The 20151-nt window shown below is 43.5% G+C and overlaps 1 protein-coding gene and 1 non-coding gene across 2 annotated transcripts in view; one reads left to right on the forward strand and one right to left on the reverse strand.

Annotated features, from left to right (window-relative positions):
- The window catches only part of ZIM2 (zinc finger imprinted 2), a 44240-nt gene that overhangs the window by 9446 nt on the left and 14643 nt on the right, over nucleotides 1-20151 (reverse strand). Inside the window, exons 8-10 of the mRNA XM_081807860.1 lie at nucleotides 8018-8118; nucleotides 4701-4827; nucleotides 1799-1891 (exon numbers count right to left, since the gene is read on the reverse strand). Of these exons, the coding sequence (XP_081663986.1) occupies nucleotides 1799-1891; nucleotides 4701-4827; nucleotides 8018-8118 (321 nt within the window). The remainder of the gene's footprint in view (nucleotides 1-1798; nucleotides 1892-4700; nucleotides 4828-8017; nucleotides 8119-20151) is intronic.
- On the forward strand, nucleotides 17719-17825 carry LOC145717723 (U6 spliceosomal RNA). Its single transcript, XR_014141120.1, has one exon. It is a non-coding gene; the product is annotated as a U6 spliceosomal RNA (small nuclear RNA).

Consider the following 20151-nt stretch of genomic DNA (forward strand, 5'->3'; position numbering starts at 1 on the left):
TAAATTCAACTATGTGTGTCTAGTGGCTGTCACATCAGACAGCACAGTTCTAAGGAGTCAATAATACTACCTCATTCCCTGGGCTCAAAACCCTCTAATACCTTTTTCACATCTCACTTGTCATGAAATCCACATTCTTTAACATATTCCTATGTGAGTTGACCTATGTCTATCTTCTCAACGTTAACTCCTATCCCCCTCCAGTTTACTCAGACCATATTGCTTTTCTTCCTTTTTCTGGAACACCCAAGCTCATTCCAAACTTGCGGCCTCTGTATTTGCTATTCCCTCTGCCTGCAACACTCTTCCTCAAGATTTCTATGTGGCTCCTCCTCTGTCTGACTACCTCTCTTAAGTGGCTTCCCATTTGTCACTGCCTGCTTTACACTCAGACTCTATTACTTGTCTGTGTATCAACTATCACCCCCATTAGAATGAAAGGACTATAAAGGAAGGGATTTTGTCTGACTTGATCATTACTGTAGCCACAGAACCTAGAACAGGGCTGGCCCACCACAAGGGCTCAATAAATATCTGTGGAATGACTGAAGGAGTCAAGGAGTGAATGTAAAGAAGACACTGAGGGCAACACAGAGGCAGGTAGAGGGGTCCCCTTGGTAGGTCCTTGAATTTGTTTGGACATCTTCTCTGCCTACACAGGAAAAGGCAGGGAAAGCTGTATTGATTACCACTAGACTGGGCATAGCTACTGGTTCAGGAATGGGTTATGACCCAAATGGAACACTGAAAATGAGGAGAGGTGTGTCAAGGGCTTCTAAGAAAGAAGCGTCCTCGCTCTTGCGAATGCTTCTTGGACACACCTGCTCGCTTGCTCTCTCTCTCTCTCTCTCCCCCCACTGCCCCACCCCCAGACTGGAACAAGAAAGCACACCCAGGATTTGTCGGCAGAGTAAAAACAAAAATGAAAGTAGGCCCTTGATAACATCACTGAGCTTCTGAATCCAGCCATCCCTGAAGCCCAGATGAGCAGTATTGTAAGCTAATACAATCCCCTTATGGCTTATACCAGTTTGGGTGTGGTTTTCTGTTAACAGGAGCTGAAGGGCAACAATGATCCTGGCTGATACACATAGTGACCCGGTTCAGAGAAGGAGAGGATTTCATAAAGATGACAAATGTTATCATATTGTAGCCATAGAGTTTGGAGAGGGTTTTTGTCCTTGAGCCATAAGGATGTTGGTAGGGACCTTTGGGGGGCTGTGAAACAGAGTGTGAGAGAGGGAGAGGGAAAGACGGAGAGAGATACAGTGAGACTCTGTGTGTGTGCGTGTGTGTGTGTGTGTTGGCAGAGGTAGGGGATGGAAACCAGATTGTGGGGATTAAAGAGGGAAGGGAAAGGGAGCCTTTGGGTGTCAACAAGTCTGAAGAGCTGCCATGTGGGAAAATGCGAGGCAAGTGGAAAGAAGAGTGGTATCACGCCAAGGTTTTTTCTTGTCTCAGTTAAAGAGGAAAGACCGAGGTCTAGCTGCAAGGGGAAAGGCACGAATAAGTACAGGGGTTGGAACAGTAGAGAAAAGGGAAACGGGCCTCCCTGGCACCAGGCAAGAGAGTCGCTCCGACTACAGGAAGAGCAGATGAAAGAAGAACTAAGTGCACACTAAGTGGTGAAACCTTGTGAGCCCTGAGATGAGAACATCTACCAGCCCTCTATTTCCTTGGCCTGAGTGGACTTTGAGGGATGCTCTCAGACCAACAGCTCCCAGCCCCCATCCCGACTGACTGGGGGGATTGTCCTCCCGTAATTCCAGTCTCCATGGGCTTCCCCCTCACTACTTACCTTGACATATCTCTGTATTGCTGTCTTCCTCCCTCACACGTGACTCTTCCTCTTCCAGCTGTGAGATAATGTCGGGTTTAGGGAACTGGTACCCTGTTGAAGAAGGAGACTCATAACTTGGGGGTTTTGCTTTGCACCCACAGCGACTCCCAGCCTAGGCTCTAAAGACTCAGAGATAATAAGGAAGATGCAAATTCACACAAAATAAAAGTGAAGCCTGTTTCTAATGATTTTGGCCCAAATGGGAGACATTTTTGGTTGTCACAAGTTCAGGGAGAGGAAGGAAGGCTATTGATATCTAGTACAGAGAGGCCAGGTCGCTAAACATCCTGCAATGCCCAGGACATTCCTCCACAGCAAGGAATGATCTGGCCTGAACGTCAACCGTGCCAAGGTTGAAAAACTCTGCTTTGGAGTAAAAATTGAAAAGGGGGTTGAGAACAGTGTGCTGGGCTCTCTACTTCAGCTTGGGGGGGATCTGATGTCATAGCTGCTCAACAAGTTCTTTTCCTCATGATAGCTTCATTCCCCTTGTCTTAAACTGCTCCTTCTCCCTCCCCTAGTTCTGTGTTTCCCAAACTTCAGTCATTTGCAGGCCACCTGCCGTGGTCTGAATGTTTGTATCCCCCCAAAATTCATATGTTAAAATCCTAAAGCCCACTGTGGTGTTATTAGAAAGTAGGCTTTTGAGAGGTGCTTAGGTCATAGGGTGGAGCCCTCATGAACTGGATTAGTGCCCTTATTAAAAAAAGGCTTCAGTGAGTTTTACTAGCCCTTTCCACCCAGTGAGGAGACAACAGGAAGCCTGTGGCCTAGAAGACAGCCCTCACCTGACTGTGCTGGCACCCTGATCTTGGACTTCCAGACTCCAGAACTATGAGAAATAAATGTCTGTTGTTTAGAAACCACCCATTCTGGGATATTGTTATAACAGACAAACGAACTAAGACACTACCTCATTATTTCTGTATTGTCTGTCTCACCCCACTAGAATTAGTAACATCCACGAAAACAGGAATCCTCGTCAATTTTGTAACACCAATGCCTATTCCAGAACCCGCCATACTGACAATTTCACTGACAAATTTATTAACGACCTTCACATTCTAGCCCTATCTATGTGCTACCTGTTGTAATATTTAGCATTTAATACTCTTCTTTAGATCATCTCTTTTTAACTTAAATACACTTATTTAAATGGAAGTTTATATCAACCTCAAAAACAGAAACCACAGTCATTTGCAAAAAAGAAAAAAAGCCCCGAAGATAATACAGCAATAGATCCAACCAAAATTAATGTTATTGAGTGCTACCTAGTTTTGGTCGCCTAAGACTCAGGGCCTGAGGTCTGCTCTCTCTTTGCTAAAATGGAAGGCCAACAAAAGGTACTACCTAAAATAACCTTCTCTATAATCCACTGTACTCATTCCACACTTGGGAAGACAATGTCCTGGGTGATATGTAAAATCTCCATTAACCCAAAACCTTCGGGGATACAAGAAGCCAAGGCCTCACAAGAAGACAGAAATGCCTCCAGGTTACTGCATGAGGGCTAAAAAGGTAAAACTGACTTATTCCCTCTATTTTAAGTCATAAATGTGGTAACTGAGGGAAGAGTTATATTGGAAAAGGCACTCCTTTTTGCCTTCTTTGTAACCAACAGAAGTCACAGTTCAAATTACACACCCTTCTTTTTAATATTTATTTATTTGAGAGAGAGAGAGAGAGTGCGCATGCATGAGCAGGAGGGGCAGAGGGAGGAGGAGAGAGAACCTCAAGCAGACTCCATGCTGAGTACAGATCCCAGGACCCTGAGATCACGACCTGAGCCAAAACTAGAGTCCGACCCTTAACCGACTGTACCACCCAGGCATCCCTCAAATTACACACTCTTGTAAGGTAAGGCACTTCCATCTCCTCACACAGGTCTCTGACTTCACAAGGACAAGAGCGTCAGCTTACTGCCATTGGAATGGTGTTTGGTTTGACTGTGTGTTTCAGGAGACCTCAGGCCCCCAAAAAGCCACTGAAATGAAGACCCTGGCACTGGTACTTAAAAATTTTTAGCTTGTGGGGAGAGGTAAACAACCTTGCCTCTGGATATGAAGAGAGACTGGCAATCCCTTACTCTTAAACTTTAAGTCCAGTAGAAGCCTTTGGAGCTCCTGAAATTTTCATCAATTCCCTCACATTCAAAAAACCTCACTGCGAGCCTTCTACTGTGCCAAGACCTGATGAAACCCACCCCCATCCAACAGTACAGTCATTTAATTTAAGGGAGCAGATTCTGGAGCTGATCCACTAAGGGTCAAATCTCAACCTGCCACTTTGTAGCCATGTGATTTTAGATAATTTAACTTTCCCATGGCTCTGTTTCCTCATCTGTAAAATGGCAATAATAATAAAAATAACAGGAAATATACCTCTCCCTCACAGGACTAGTGTAAGGATTAAAGGAATAAGACATGTACAGTGCTTAGACTAATGCCTGATACATATTAAGTACTCAATGTTGGCCCTATTAGGAGTAAGAGTGAATTTGATATTAAAATACTGTCTTTGAGGGGCACCTGGGTGGCTCAGATGGTTAAGCATCTGCCTTCAGCTCAGGTCATGATCCCAGGGTCCTGGGATCGAGCCCCGCATCGGGCTCCCTGCTCAGCGGGGAGCCTGCTTCTCCGTCTGCCTCCCTCTCTCTCTCTCTCTCTGTGACTCTCATGAATAAATAAATAAAACATTTTAAAAAAATAATAATAAAATAAAATACTGTCTTTGATCTGAGTTGAAATTCACTGACATGGTGAACCACTATTACTGATGTTCCTGATGTGAGGACAGAAAAGAGTTGAGAACCACTGCCCTAGTGGGCAGAAACCAAGTTCCAAGGAGAAGGCAGCCTTACCTAAGGAGACCAGGTTCCTGTAATTCTCCAGCATCACCTCCCGGTAGAGGTTCCTCTGAGCAGCACTAAGGTAGGTTAATTCCTCCGGACTGAAGTCCACAACCACATCCTTGAAAGTCACCAACTCCTAAAATACCAAAAACACTTCCAAATGGTCAAAATCCAGAAATTATCCCAAAGAGGGGGAAGGCGCCTGATGAGAGAGGACTGAACATAAAGCATTCAGACTGGCAGAAAGCTTCTTTTTTTTTTTCAAAGATTTTATTTATTTATTTGACAGAGAGAAAACACAGCGGGGGAGGGGCAGAGGGAGAAGCAGGCTCCCTGCCGAGCAGGTAGCCCGATGCTGGGCTTAATCCTAGGACCCTGGGATCACGACCTGAGCCGAAGGCAGACGTTTGACTGACTGAGCCACCCAGGCGCCCCTGGCAGAAAGCTTCTAATCCAAGTGTTCTAATCCAGAGGGTACAGGGACCTAGTGATGTACCTTTCTTTGTCTTGTAGTATGAAAGAAGGGGGAATCTGTCTGAGATAGTGCCTGCTGCTAATTACTACAAATTTGGATTGAAGGCAAAAGATACTTTTAAGGGATTCCCTAGGTGGCTCAGTCCGTTAAGCGTCTACCTTTGGCTCAGGTTGTGAACCCAGGGTCCTGGGGTCGAGACCCGCATGGGGCCCTTGCTCAGCAGGGAGCCTCCTTCTCCCTCTGCCTGCTGCTCTCCCTGCTTGTGCACTCACACTCTCTCTCTCTCTGACAAATAAATAAAATCTTTTTAAAAAAAGATCCTTTTAAGCTACTTTATAAATAATGAATGTGCATAATTAAAAGCTAAGCAGTATACCTCAGCCTCAGGAATCAGAGAGAGCTAGGTTTAAGTCCTGGCTCTGGTTGTTACAATCTTTGTGAATGTGGGTAGGTTAAGCCTCAGTGACTCATCTGTAAAACCCAAAGAGCTCATAAAGAGATATTCAATCTTATTAATAAACAGAGAAATGTAAATCAAAATGACACCGTACCATTTATACTCATTCAACTGACAAAAATTAATAAGTCTGGCAATACCAAATGTTGTCTAGAATGTGGACTCATGAGACCTCTTATTAGATGCTAGGGGAAATGTAAATTGGTAAACCACTTTGGACCCAGAGATTATATTCCTAGGTATATCTGATCATGTGTACTTGGAGACACTTATATTCTTTTTTTTTTAGCGAGTGAGTGAGAGAGAGAGAGAGAGAAAGCGTGCACAAATGCGTGAAATAGGGGGAGGGGCAGAGGGACAGGGTGAGAGAATCTTAAGCAGGCTCAACGTCCAGCGTGGAGGCTGACGTGGGGCTTGATCTCACAACCCCAAGATCATGACCTGAGCCGAAATCAAGAGTCAGATGCTTAACTGGCTACGCCAGCCAGGTGCCCCCTGACATTTATATTCTTAACAGTGCTGTTTGTAACATCCAAAACCTAGAAACAATCCACATGTCTGTTTAGAGTAAAAGAGATAAATATATTACGGTAATAGTCACACAATGGAATAATATTCCAGCAATGCAAACCAATTAACTACAGTTACAACAGTCTTGATAACCTAAGGTTGAATCAATTAATTAATTTAAAGATTTATTTATTTGAGAGAGAGAGAGCAGGCGAGTGCATGTGCGTGCACATGTGCCTGGTGGAGGAGGGGCAGAAAGAAACCTAAGCAGACTCCACACTGAGTGCAGAGCCCAACATAGGACTTAACCCCACAACCCCCAGATCATGACCCGAGCCAAAACCAGCAGTCAGACACTCAACCGACTGTGCTACCCAGGTACCCCTAAGGTTGAATTTAAAAAGTAGATATTGGGGCGCCTGGGTGGCTCAAATGGTTAAGCGTCTGCCTTCGGCTCAGGTCATGATCCCAGGGTCCTGGGATCGAGCTCTGCATTGGGCTCCTGGCTCAGCAGGGAGCCTGCTTCTCCCTCTCCCTCTGCCTCTCTCCCTGCTCATGCTCTCTCTCTCTCTCTCTGTATCTCTGTGTCTCAAATGAATAAATAAAAAAAATAAATAAAATAAAAAGTAGATATTAGAAGACTACATAAGAATATGATACACATTTTATTAATATACATCTTTTGTGTTTTCAGGAAAACATTATGCAGATCTATGAGCAACTGATTTAAAGTAGAAGTCATACACTGGCTGCCCAGCTCCTACCAAGGAGGTTATTGGGTTTTTATTATAGGTTTTTTATTATTTTATTCAAAATTCATATTAACTGCCAACACTAAAAAATTTATAGATTTAGTACTATTAACTGGAGTTTTAAAATCAGAAATCAGGCTCCATGGAGTCTGCTCAGGATTCTCTCTCCCTCTTTCTCTGCCCTTCCCCCCCTAAAGTAAATAAATAAATTTTTAAAGAAATGATTTAACAAGAACATTAAGGAGAACATTTTTGAAAAAAAAAAATAAAACCTCACAACAGTATCATGTCCCTATAATAGCTGCCATTTATTTCACACATAAAAAGGAGCATAACAGTGCAAACCACATAAGAGTTGTTTTAAATGAGCCAACACTGGGCATAAAATGGAATACTAAAAACACAAACAAAACAATTAATTCAAGAGACAGATAAAGCAGAAAAATGGGGGTGCCTGGATGGCTCAGTCATTAAGTGTCTGCCTTCAGCTCAGGTCATGATCCCAGGGTCCTGGGATCGAGCCCCGCATCAGGCTCCCTCCTCCATGGGAAGCCTGCTTCTCTCTCTCCCACTCCCCCTGCTTGTGTTCCCTCTCTCGCTGTGTCTCTCTCTGCCAAATAAATAAATAAAATCTTTAAAAAAAAAAAAAGAAAAAGCAGAAAAATGTTAAACGTGTAGTATGTGGGATGGTGATTAGTCCAACAGAGAAAAATAAAGCAGGGAAAAAAATAAAGCAGGGAAAGAAGATATAAAGAGTCAGAAAAAATTTTTTTTAAGATTTTATTTATTTGAGAGAGAGAGCGCACACATTAAGCAGGGGAGGAGCAGAGGGAGAGGGACAAGCAGACTCTGCACTGAGCATGGAGCCTGAGGTGGGGCTCAATCCCACGACCCTGAGATCATGACCTGAGCTGAAACTAAGAGTCTGTAGCTCAACCGATTGAGCCACCCAGGCCCCCCAAGTCAGAAAAAAAATTTAAATAAGATAGCCAGGGAAAGGCTCAGTTAGGTGATATTTATATAAAGACTTAAAGGAAATGAGAATGTGATTTAATTCGATAGGGAAGGTCTAGAAATCAGGAGGGTGAGATACCCATATTGGAGAACAAAATCAGAAGAAAGCTTCACTTACCTGGGATCCAGCAGATGAGGGATTGTCAGACATCTCTGTGTCCTTTTGGAGTTCGTTGGTGTTCCTCTCTTCTGCAATGACAAAGTCCTGAGGAGGGAAACCTAGAAGAGAGAAGGAATGACCATGGAACTGAGTCCAGTCTGGCAGTACCCAGAGACACAGAGAGTGCTTGCCACCCAATACCATCCTTCCTGCCATGGAAGACAGCAGCAGTCCTGGACTTCCTGTAAGAGAAAAACCATAGACATCTTTTCTCCTTTCAGTATAGCAAGTTCCAAAAAAGAGCTCTGGGCATTTCCCAGCTTTAAACCCTTCAATGACTCCCTACTGCCTTCCAAATAAAGTGGAAATTCCTTCTTTATCAGTGGTTCCCAACCTCACCGTCCACTCATAAGCACCAGGGAACCTCAGTTTCTCAACTGTAAAATGGAAATAATACTTATACTTCTAAGTGATCTTGTAAGGCTTAAACATTACATATATAAAGGACACAAGCATTTTAAAAAGTGGCAGCTCTTAAAGATTTTCCTAAATCTTTTTCATTCACCGATCTAGAAGACGGCCACATTCCCTACAGTAACCAGAATCTTGAAGGCCTTCCCTGCCTGTAGTCTCTTTCCAAGTGCACCCTTTATTCATCTGTTGTTTCTTTCTCATATCCTAGGTAGCTCTCTTTCTTTTCCCCTGAATTCCAGCTCCATCAATAGCTCTGGGCCTTTGGCCAAGTTTTTATTTATTTATATTTTTAAAGACTTTATTTATTTATTTATTTGACAGAGAGAGACACAGCGAGAGAGGGAACACAAGCAGGGGGAGTGCGAGAGGGAGAAGCAGGCTTCCCGTGGAGCAGGGAGCCCGATACGGGGCTCGATCCCAGCACTCTGGGACCATGACCGAAGGCAGACGCTTAATGACTGAGCCACCTAGGTGCCCCTGGCCAAGTTTTTAACCTCTGGGACAATACCCTCCTTGTCCACCTGAGGCACTATAACACCATGATTAGAGTACAGATGCTGGAGCCAGCTGCACAGGTCTGAACCCTGACGAACTGTGGAGTCATGGGCAAGTTACTCAACCTCTACATGCCTCTGTCTCCTCATCTATAGAATAAGGGTAACACCTGTTTCAAAAGCTATTAAGAGAACTATATAAATTCGTATATATAAAACACCTAGAATATAGTACATTGAAAGTATTCAACATGGGACGCCTGGGTGGCTGTCAGTTAAGCATCTGCCTTCGGCTCAGGTCACGATCCCAGGGTCCTGGGATCGAGTCCTGCATCGGGCTCCTTGCTCACCAGGGACCCTGCTTCTCCCTCTCCCTCTGCCTACTGCTCCCCCCTGCTGTGCTCTCTCTGTGTCAAATAAATAAATAAAATCTTAAAAAAAAAAGTATTCAACATGTTCACTATTATCATCTTCAAAATCCTTTTAAGAAATGCAGGTACAGGGGCGCCTGGGTGGCTCAGTCATTAAGCGTCTGCCTTCGGCTCAGGTCATGATCCCAGGGTCCTGGGATCGAGCCCCGCATCGGGCTCCTGGCTCAGCGGGGAGTCTGCTTCTCCCTCTCCCTCTGCTTCTCCCACTGCTCATGCTCTCTCTCTATATATTTCTGTGTCTCAAATGAATAAATAAAATCTTTAAAAAAAAATGCAGGTACACATAACTGGATTAATCATAATCCTTAATTCATGGTATCAGTATTAAACCATGCATGACCTTGTTTACTTTAAATTTATTCATTTCCATGCTTAAGTATAATTAATGCCTGTGAATTCACTACCTAACCCCCAATCTAGAACATTCCCAGTAACTTATATCTACCCGTGTGCTTTTTCCTGTCCACCCCCAGCCTTCCCTCCAGAGGTAACTGTGGTCTTATGTTCATACTTTTTTTTCCCTTGCCTGCCTCTCTCTGTCTACCTCCCTCTCTCTCTCTCTATATATATATATGTATATAAATACCCCTAAACAATACTTTGTTTTTAGTATCACTTTTATTCAAAGGACAATGAGGAGTAAATGGCTTTCTTCTTTCATTATTAAAATATCCTTAGTTCCAATCTAGTAACTTGAGTTTCCAACAGACCAAATTTTGGTAAAGGTTAAACTTCCAGGCCTCATAGCTCCCACATTTTATAACCTCCTGTGTGTTGTCTTGTTTTGTGTTGATACTCAAGTTTAGGTGAGATAAGAAATGGAGCAGGGAAGGGGCGCCTGGGTGGCTCAGTCGTTAAGCGTCTGCCTTCGGCTCAGGTCATGATCCCAGGGTCCTGGGATCGAGCCCCGCATCGGGCTCGCTGCTCGGCAGGAAGCCTGCTTCTCCCTCTCCCGCTCCCCCTGCTTGTGTTCCCGTTCTCGCTGTCTCTCTCTGTCATATAAATAAATAAAATCTTTAAAAAAAAAAAAAGAAAGAAATGGAGCAGGGAAGAACAAAGCTGGAGAGAAGGGGTACTCTCAGAGAAATAGTAAATATTAAAAGCAAAAGCCAAACCCAAGATTTCGTCCATCTCATATGAGGCAGATTAGACTGGATTATAAAATTTATTCGTTCACTTATTCATCTGACATCTCCTACTGCATGCCAGGCATACAGAGGATGTTCAGTAAATGGAAATGACTAGTGGCTTCCTTTCTCTCTCACCTTTCTCCTCACATGCTTGGATCCAACTGGCCACCAGGGTTCCCGCCTCCTTGCTGTTCTTAGGCTTTTTTGACCTCACCCAGGTCCGAACCTCCTCTGGTAGGGTGTTCAGAAACTGCTCCAGCACCAGTTGCTCCATCATCTGCTCCTTGGTGTGGGTCTCCGGCTGCAGCCATTGCCAGCAGAGCTCCTGGATCTGGCTCACAGCTTGGTGAGGCCCGGTCACTGAAAGATACTGAAAATCCCTAAACTTCTGATGAGAAACTTTCAGAGCCCCTGGCTTTCTTATGGGGATGGTTTCTGGATTCTCTTCTTGATCATGTAGACGGAAGAGCTGGGGATTCTTCAAGATATCCAAAACATCTGTCATGTGCAGCATCTTTACAGCTTGGCCCTTCACAGGATGGAGATACTTTAAAAGGCAGCCTGCTTCAGAACATACTTTGTGGAAGATGGTAGGCAGAGTTGTATCGTATGAAAAGAAGACACAGAAACCCAGGACCTGTAGAAATTATGTAGAGAGACTTACAAATGGCCTGCACAGTTAGCACTGGACAATGGGGTGGAGGAGATTTGAAGCAAAAGGAGTTACTTCATTTCACACAAATGCCTAAATACACACACAGAAATTTGCACATCTCCAGATAAGATGCTACTTTAGCCCCATCCCCAGATCTGGAAAATGCACAGGCACAGGCTTGAAATATTTCAGAAATGGCACTGAAGGGAAAAGAGACTTGAACCCCAAACACAATGAACTGAATTAATCTGATGAACCACAGGAGAATTTCACTTCAAAAAATAAATGAGTTAAGGTGACTTTATACTATACAGAATAAGGAAAGAGTCTTATAACACATACATCATACAAAGGACTAGATTCTTATGCAAAATATTTAAAGAACTCACACAAATCAGTAAGAAAAAGGGATATAAGCAACAGCAAAAAATTTAAAAGATTTGAGCTGGTATTGCACAAAACAGAGCTAAATGGCCAATAGACATGAAATGGGGCTCAACTGCATTAGTTATCAGAGAAAGAGGAATTAAAACCGTAATGAGCTATCACGACACACCTTCCAGAACATTCTAATTGAAAAGAATCAGACAGTAGTAAGTGTTTGAGAGGAGAAAGAACCATGGTAGAATAGTACATTCATACAAGGCTTCCACTAATTGCCTCTTCCCATCTCAATATATAAGATTACATAGCCGGGACGCCTGGGTGGCTCAGTCGGTTAAGCGTCTGCCTTCAGCTCAGGTCATACAAGGCTCCATGCTCAGAAAGGCCTCAAGCTTAGTTTAATGCTCTGCTGTTGCTATCTTGAGATTTTTCATATTTTAATTAATTTTTTTTAAGACTTTTATTTATTTATTTGACAGAGAGAGAGACAGCGAGAGCAGGAACACAAGCAGGGGGAGTGGGAGAGGGAGAAGCAGGTTTCCCGCGGAGCAGGGAGCCCGATGCGGGGCTCGATCCCAGGACCCTGGGATCATGACCTGAGCCGAAGGCAGATGCTTAACGACTGAGCCACCCAGGCACCCGAGATTTTTCATATTTTAAACAAGGGGCTTCATATTTCATTTTGCATTAGGCCCTGCAAATTATGTAACTAGTCTGCCCAGCAAGAATATTATCATTTCTCAAAATTTGTTGCCAATTAAACAGATGAAAAATATATTTTTTATTCTTTAATCCTGCATTTCCTTAAATTAATAATAAAACTTACTTTTTTTTTTTTCAGACTTATTGGCCCTTTATAAATTGCACCTATCCTTTGTCTTCTTTCCAGTAGGGTGTTTCTGTCGCTGATTGGTAAAGACTATATATAAATGAAGGATATTCCTTGTCCTACTTGATTAAAAAAAATTCTAGCCACCTACTCTTTAGTCTTTGTAGAATTTTAGTATATTAATGTGCAATCTATCACTGTCCACCCAGAAATAAGTTAAATATGCAATTACATTTTATTATTGCTTTATTTAAACATTTCATTTCATCCTGGGTGGGCAGAGGTGATGGTGGAAGGAGGAAGCAGGGGCTGAAGGGGACAATGGGAAGAGTGGTGCCAAGGCAAGAGAAACGGAGCAGAACAAGGTAAGGCAAAGAGCGGGGGCAGAGCTCAAGGGGGAATGGGGCAAGATAAAGAGGAAGAGCAGATCGGAGGGGCCAGGGCAGGGAGGAGAGACTGCCAGCAGGGGTGGAACTGAGGTAGTGGGGAGGACCGAGAGAGGAGGGGCAGGAGCAGCGCAGAGGGGCGGGACAGAGGCGGGGCCCAGGGGCCGGCGTGGGGAGAAGGAAGTCGGAGCAGGGGCCTTGGTGGGTGGGGCTGAGGGTGGGGCCTGGGGCGGGGCTTAAGCTCAGGGCGGGACCCGGGATAACGGTGGGTCTGGGGCGCGAGGGGCGGGGCCTGGGGCCGACACCGGGTAGGGATGGGGCTTAGGCGGGGCCTGGGGGTGTCGGAGAATCTGGGGCCAGGAGGGGCGGGGCCTGGCGTGGGGGCGGGGCCGAGACCAGCGGCCCAGGGAGGGCGTTGGCCTGAGGCCTAGGACAGGCCTCGGAGGCCTCGGAGTTGAGGCACAGAAGGGCGCGGCGAGGGCGGGGGAGGCCACTCCCGCGCACCGGTGATCCTCGGCTCCCGGGTGTCCGCGGACCCCACGTCCGACCCGGGCCCCTTCTCTACAGGGGCCACTACTCCCCGTCGTCTCCTCACACGGAGGCGCCTCCCTAACCCCCCACCCCCGCACAGCTACTGGGCTGCCGCGCGTCGCAGCCTCGAGCCCGCCATGGCGTCGCCCCTCAGGGAGGCCCGCGCCGCCGCCCTGGGCTTCTCCCGCGCTCAGGCGTGCCGCCCCTCGCCCTCGTGTCTCTTCCGACCGCGTTCGGCCACGGAATGCCCGCGCGCCACTCACACGCTCGCCCCCACGCCCGCGCGCATAGCGCGTGCTCACCTCGCCCGCCGAGCGCCTCGCCGGCCTGAACGGCTCCCGCTCGGACTTGGCGCCCAAGCAAAGGCGCATGTGCAATGCCGCGTCTGCGCGTGCGCTCTGCGGAGCCGCTGGAGCCCGCGTGTCGAAATCCGGGCCGCTCCTCGCTGGTTCCACTGGGGGCGCTCGAGGCCGCGGCTGGACGGGGAGGGGGGCAGAGAGGGAAGAAGGGACTGGTGCCAGGGTGGTCTTCCTCCCTAAAATGCTCTCGTTCACTGTTTGAATAGTTAATATATGGTTTACATGTTCTTAAGTAAATAAATAGTATGCAGTGAAAAGTCTTCCCCCCACAGTGTGTGCACCACCCACCAATTTTTTATGCCCATAAACCACATGGTAACCACTGCAGTTAGTTTGTGTCCTTCCACGGCTTCTTCAGGCTTGAATGTGTGTATATACATATATAGTACACATACACGCATGCATAGTATACACACATATGTGTGTGATTATTATTGATATGTTTTATACATGTATGTTCCCATACATGCGTATATATCTCCAATATAAACGAATTTTTAAATATAAAATTAATATTTTTATAAATACATAAAAATTAAATATAATACAATATTTACACGTGCAATATGATATGTAATGGAAATATATAATTATATATTGTTATAATACATAGTTTCACTATTGTACATAATTATATATTTGTATAAATATAAGACATAATTTTAGGTCTGTGTAAATATTCATATTCTCATGTGCTCCCATTTTTAGACAAAAGGTGGCACACTTTACACACTGTTCCATGCCCTGGTTTCTTTTTACTTACCGGTATATCTTGGAGAAATTTCCATATCAGTACAAAGAGAGTTTGCTCAGTTGTTTTTTTTTAATTTACTTTTAAAATTATTTATTTATTTATTTATTTATTTTAATTTAAATTAAATTAAATTAAATTAAATTTTTATTTTAATTTAATTATTTATTTTAAAGATTTTATTTATTTGACAGAGAGAGACACAGAGAGAGAGGGAACACAAGCAGGGGGAGTTGGAGAGGGAGAAGCAGGCTTCCCGCTGAACAGGGAGCCCGATGCGGGGTTCAATCCCAGGACCCTGGGATCATGACCTGAGCCGAAGGCAGACGCTTAACGACTGAGCCACCCAGGTGCCCTATTTACTTTTTTTAATACTTTAATAGTAATCTCTATGCCCAGTATGGGGCCTGAACTCATGAGCCTGAAATCGAGTTCCATGCTCTACTGATGGAGCTAGCCAAGTGCCCCTCCGTACAGAATTTTAAAAATCTAGTCACATAATTCACTCCTTTTAAGTACTCTTAATTTTGTTTTTTTTTAACTCAGAAGGCAAAGGTATACTACACGATTAAAGGAAAAACCATGCTTTCTTATTGTACTTTCTAAATTTAATTCAGAGTCTATTTCTGGACTTCCTTTTATCTGTTCTATTCATTGAGTAAGCTAGTCAGGTGCTATTATCAACATTTTACTCTTTTTGTAACATTTTAACATCTGGTAGGTCTAGTTACCCAGTATGATTCTACTTTTTCACAATATTATGGTTATTCTTATTTTTCCATATGAATGTTACAATCAACTTGTGTAGTTACAAAAACAATCCTGTTATTTTTATTGGAATTTTTATAAACTTACATTTTTCTTTAGGAGATTTATCTTTGGGGCACCTGGGTGGCCCAGCCGCCAAGCATCTGCCTTCGGCTCGGGCCATGATCCTGGGGTCCTGGGATCGAGCCACGCATCGGGCTCCCTGCTCTGCGGGAAGCCTGCTTCTCCCTCTTCCACTCCCCCTGCCCGTGCCCCCTCCCCCCCACTGTCTCACCGTCAAACAAACAAATAAAATCTTAAAAAAAAAAAAAAAGATTATCTTTATGTTGAAATTTCTTAGACATGGTATGATTTACCATTTAAGGTCTCATTTGTGTCTGTCAGTATTTTAATGTTTTCCTCATCTGTAACTTCTGTACATCTATCTAATTATTCCCATATTTATTTTCCTTCCAACTTATCTTCAAACCTACTACTTGTTACTTCAATGAACCACTTTCAATGGACACCCATAGACATATTTCCAAGTAAACTTACCATCTATGAGTGATTTTTACTTTTTTTCTAATTATGTTTGATAGTAACCTTGAAAAAAGCTCTTTTTTTTTTTTTTTTAATAGGATCATTTCTAGGGTTTCCTCATTAAGCATCACACAGCCTTTTGGAGTAAGACATTTAACAGGTTAGGAATGTTGACCCTCAGCAGTTTTAGCAAATGCTGTTTTAGCATGTAGGGAGATTATTCTCTTTTCTTTTTTTAAAAGATCTCATCCATTCACTTGATAGGGAGAGAGACAGCGAGAGAGGGAACACAAGCCGGGGGTGGGGGGGAGTGGGAGAGGGAGAAGCAGGTTTCCCGTGGAGCAGGGAGCCCAATGCAGGGCTAGATCCCAGGACCCTGGGGTCATGACCCGAGCCGAAGGCAGAGGCTTAACGACTGAGCCACCCAGGCGCCCCTAGGGAGATTATTCTTGATATATTGTTGAAATAATCTCAGAATGACTTTTCTGTGTTGTATTATTATGTAACTGTTTATTACATGTATCTATAACATCTTTATGTCCCTAATTTAGCAGTTGTATTACTATATATATGTAAACTAAAATGGGAACCCTACTCTACTCCATCCTTTAATAAAGTAAATCTTTGGGGCACCTGGCTGGATCAGTCGGTTGACCGTCCGACTCGATTTTCACTGAAGTCATGATCTCAGAGTCATGAGATGGGACCCAAGCATCAGGCTCTGTAGGGGCCTAGAGCCTGCTTAGGATTCTCTCCCTCTCCGCCCTGCGTTCTCTTTCCCAATCCTGACACATCATCAACATGCAGTAAATGTTGTCAGTATTGTAGACTGCCACACGTCCTGCAGTATATTTACAGGAATATCCTATCCTGATGTCACATAGGGCTGTCAGACATCTGAGGTCCTGATGGAGGCAGATTTCTCACTCGGATAAAGGCATCTGAGAATGCCATACAGACTGTTCACCAGCCACTAATTTTCTCTCTTTAGGAGGACCCAGGATGCCCCACTTTCAAGTCATCCTGGGGCTGCCTCTGTCCAAAGCCCATGGCTGTCCCCTCTTGGGAGAGCAATGGGCAGTGAAAATCGGAAAGGCTGGTTAAAACTAGATTGGAGAGGATGTGGATTATGAGACCTGCACGTGTCTGAAGCTCCGCCGGGGCGCTCCCGCCGGAGCGGAGGCTGCAGGGAAAAGGCGGGTTTGCTCAGTTTTTGAACAGCTGTGTGGATGATCTTCTATGGTTGTGACCTCACTTATTTAACTAGTTCCTGACTGCACGCCCCAAGGTTTTATTTTTAAGTAAAGTCCCAACATGGGACTCAAACTTACAACCCTGAGGTCAAGAGTCACATGCTCTACCCACTGAGCCAGCCCCATGCAGTTGTCATTTTTATAGAGATTTCTAAATTGCCTTTCATTAACGCTATTGCATCTTAGACCCCCACCACCCTACGTGAGCATGTCTATCCAGGGGCTCTGCTCAGGTGAGAAAGGGAAGCCCTGACTGAACCAGGGCTGAGACAGAGCTCTGCCTTGCCCAGGAAGCCCCAGAATGTCGTGACCAGGCTGCATCTCACAGATGTGGGAGCACAGGCCCAGAGGAACCAAGGAACCGATGAGTCTGGTATTATTTTAAATACATCATTGACTTTGTGAATATCAAGAAACTGATACTAAAGTTTATATGAGAGGCAAAAGATCCAGAATGCCCAATACAATATTGAAAGAGAAAAACAGGGGCACCTGGGTGGCTCAGTCAGTTAAGCATCTGCCTTTGGCTCAGGTCATTATCTCAGGGTCCTGGGATCAAGCCCCACATCTGACTCCCTGCTCGGTGGGGAGGTTTTTTCTCCCCCTCCCCCTGTCCCTTCCCCATTTCATGCTCTCTCTCACTCACACAAATAATTAAGTAATCTTAAAAATTAAAAAAATGAAAGAAAGAAAAGCAAAGTCAGAGGACTTCAGGACTTAACACTACCCGACTTTCAAAACCTAACTGGTGAGTGCTCACTTCGGCAGCACATATACTAAAATTGGAAAAATACAGAGAAGATTAGCATGGTCCCTGTGCAAGGATGAAACACAAATTCATGAAACATTCCCTTCAAAATCAATAAAAATAGGTCAACACCCTGACATATAATAGTGAAACTTGCAAATCTCAGAGACAAAGAGAAAATCCTGAAAGCAGCTCAGGACAAGAGGTCCGTAACCTACAATGGTAGAAACATTAGACTGGCAAACAGACCTATTCACAGAGACTGGCAGGCCAGAAAGGACTGGCACCATATATTTAGGGTGCTAAATGAGAAAAATATACAGCCAAGAATACTATATCCAGCTAGGATGTCATTCAAAATAGAAAGAGAGATAAAAAGCTTCCAGGACAGACAGAAACTACACGAATTTCTGATCACCAAACCAGCCCTACGAGAAATATTAAAAGGGATCCTTTAACCGAAGAGAGAGCCCAAAAGTAACATGGACCAGAAAGGAATGGAAACAATATACAGAAACAGTGACTTTACAGGTAACACAATGGCACTAAATTCATATCTTTCAATAGTTACTGTGAATGTAAATGGGCTAAATGCCCCAATCAAAAGACACAGGGTATCAAACTGGATAAAAAGCAAGACCCATTAATATGCTGTCTGCAGGAGACTCATTTTAGACCCAAAGACACCCCCAGATTGAAAGTGAAGGGGGTGGAAAACCATTTACCATGATAATGGACATCAAAAGAAAGCTGGGGTGGCAATCCTTATATCAGACAAATTAGATTTTAAACCAAAACCTGTAATAAGAGATGAGGAAGGACACTATATCATAATTAAAAGGTCTATCTAACAAGATTTAACATTTGTGAATATTTATGCCCCTAAAATGGGAGGAGCCAATTATATAAGATAATTAATAACAAAATTAAAGAAACACATCGACAATAATACAATATTAGTAGGAGACTTTAACACCCCACTCACTGCAATGGACAGATTATCTAAGCAGAAGATCAACAAGGAAACAAGGGCTTTGAATGACACACTGGACCAGATGGACTTCACAGATATATTCAAAACATTCCATCCTAAAGCAAGAGAATACACATTCTTCTCTAGTGCACATGGAACATTCTCCAGAATAGATCACATCCTGGGTCACAAATCAGGTCTCAACAAGTACCAAAAGATTGGGATCATTCCCTGCATATTTTCAGACCACAATGCTTTGAAACTGGAACTCAATCACAAGAGGAAAGTTGGAAAGAACTCAAATACATGGAGGCTAAAGAGCATCCTACTAAAGAATGAATGGGTCAACCAGGAAATTAAAGATGAATTTAAGAAATTCATGGAAACAAATGAAAATGAAAACATAACTGTTCAAGATCTTTGCAACACAGCAAATGTGGTCCTAAGAGGGAAGTATATAGCAACACAAGCCTTTCTCAAGAAACAAGAAAGTTCTCAAATATACAAGCTAACCTTACACCTAATGGAGTTAGAGAAAGAACAGCAAATAAAGCCTAAACCCAACAGGAGAAGAGAAATAATAAAGATTGGAGCAGAAATCAATGAAATAGAAACCAAAAGAACAATAGAAAAGATCAACGAAACTAGGAGCTGGTTCTTTGAAAGAATTAATAAGATTGATAAACCCCTGGCCAGACTTATCAAAAAGAAAAGAGAAAGGACCCAAATAAATAAAATCATGAATGAAAGAGGAGAGATCACAACCAACACCAAAGAAATACAAACAATTATAAGAACATATTATGAGCAACTCTATGCCAGCAAATTAGATAATCTGGAGGAAATGGATGCATTCCTAGAGACATATAAATTATCAAAACTGAACCAGGAAGAAATAGAAAACCTGAACAGATCCATAAACAGTAAGGAAATTGAAGCAGTCATCAAAAATCTCCCAACAAACAAGAGCCCAGGGCTGGATGGCTTCCCAGGGGAATTCTACCAAACATTTAAAGAAGAATTAATACCTATCCTTCTGAAGCTGTTTCAAAAAAATCAAAATGGAAGCAAAACTTCCAAACTCTGTCTATGAGGCCCTCATTACCTTAATCCCAAAACCAGACAAAGACCCCACCAAAACTGAGAATTACAGACCAATATTTACCTGAGGAACATGGATGCCAAAATTCTCACCAAAATACTAGCCAATAGAATCCAACAGTACATTAAAAGGATATTCACCATGACCAAGTGGGATTTATTTCTGGGCTGCAAGGGTGGTTCAACATCTGCAAATCAATCAATGTGATACAATATATTAATAAAAGAAAGAACAAGAACCATATGATCCTCTCAAGAGATGCTGAAAAACAATTTGATAAAGTAGCATCCTTTCTTCATTAAAACTCTTCAGAGTATAGGGATAGAGGGTACATACGTCAATATCATAAAAGCCATCTATGA

This window comes from Leptonychotes weddellii, chromosome 16, assembly GCF_054177405.1.
Source record: "Leptonychotes weddellii isolate Sample4059 chromosome 16, ASM5417740v2, whole genome shotgun sequence".
Taxonomy (NCBI): domain Eukaryota; kingdom Metazoa; phylum Chordata; class Mammalia; order Carnivora; family Phocidae; genus Leptonychotes; species Leptonychotes weddellii.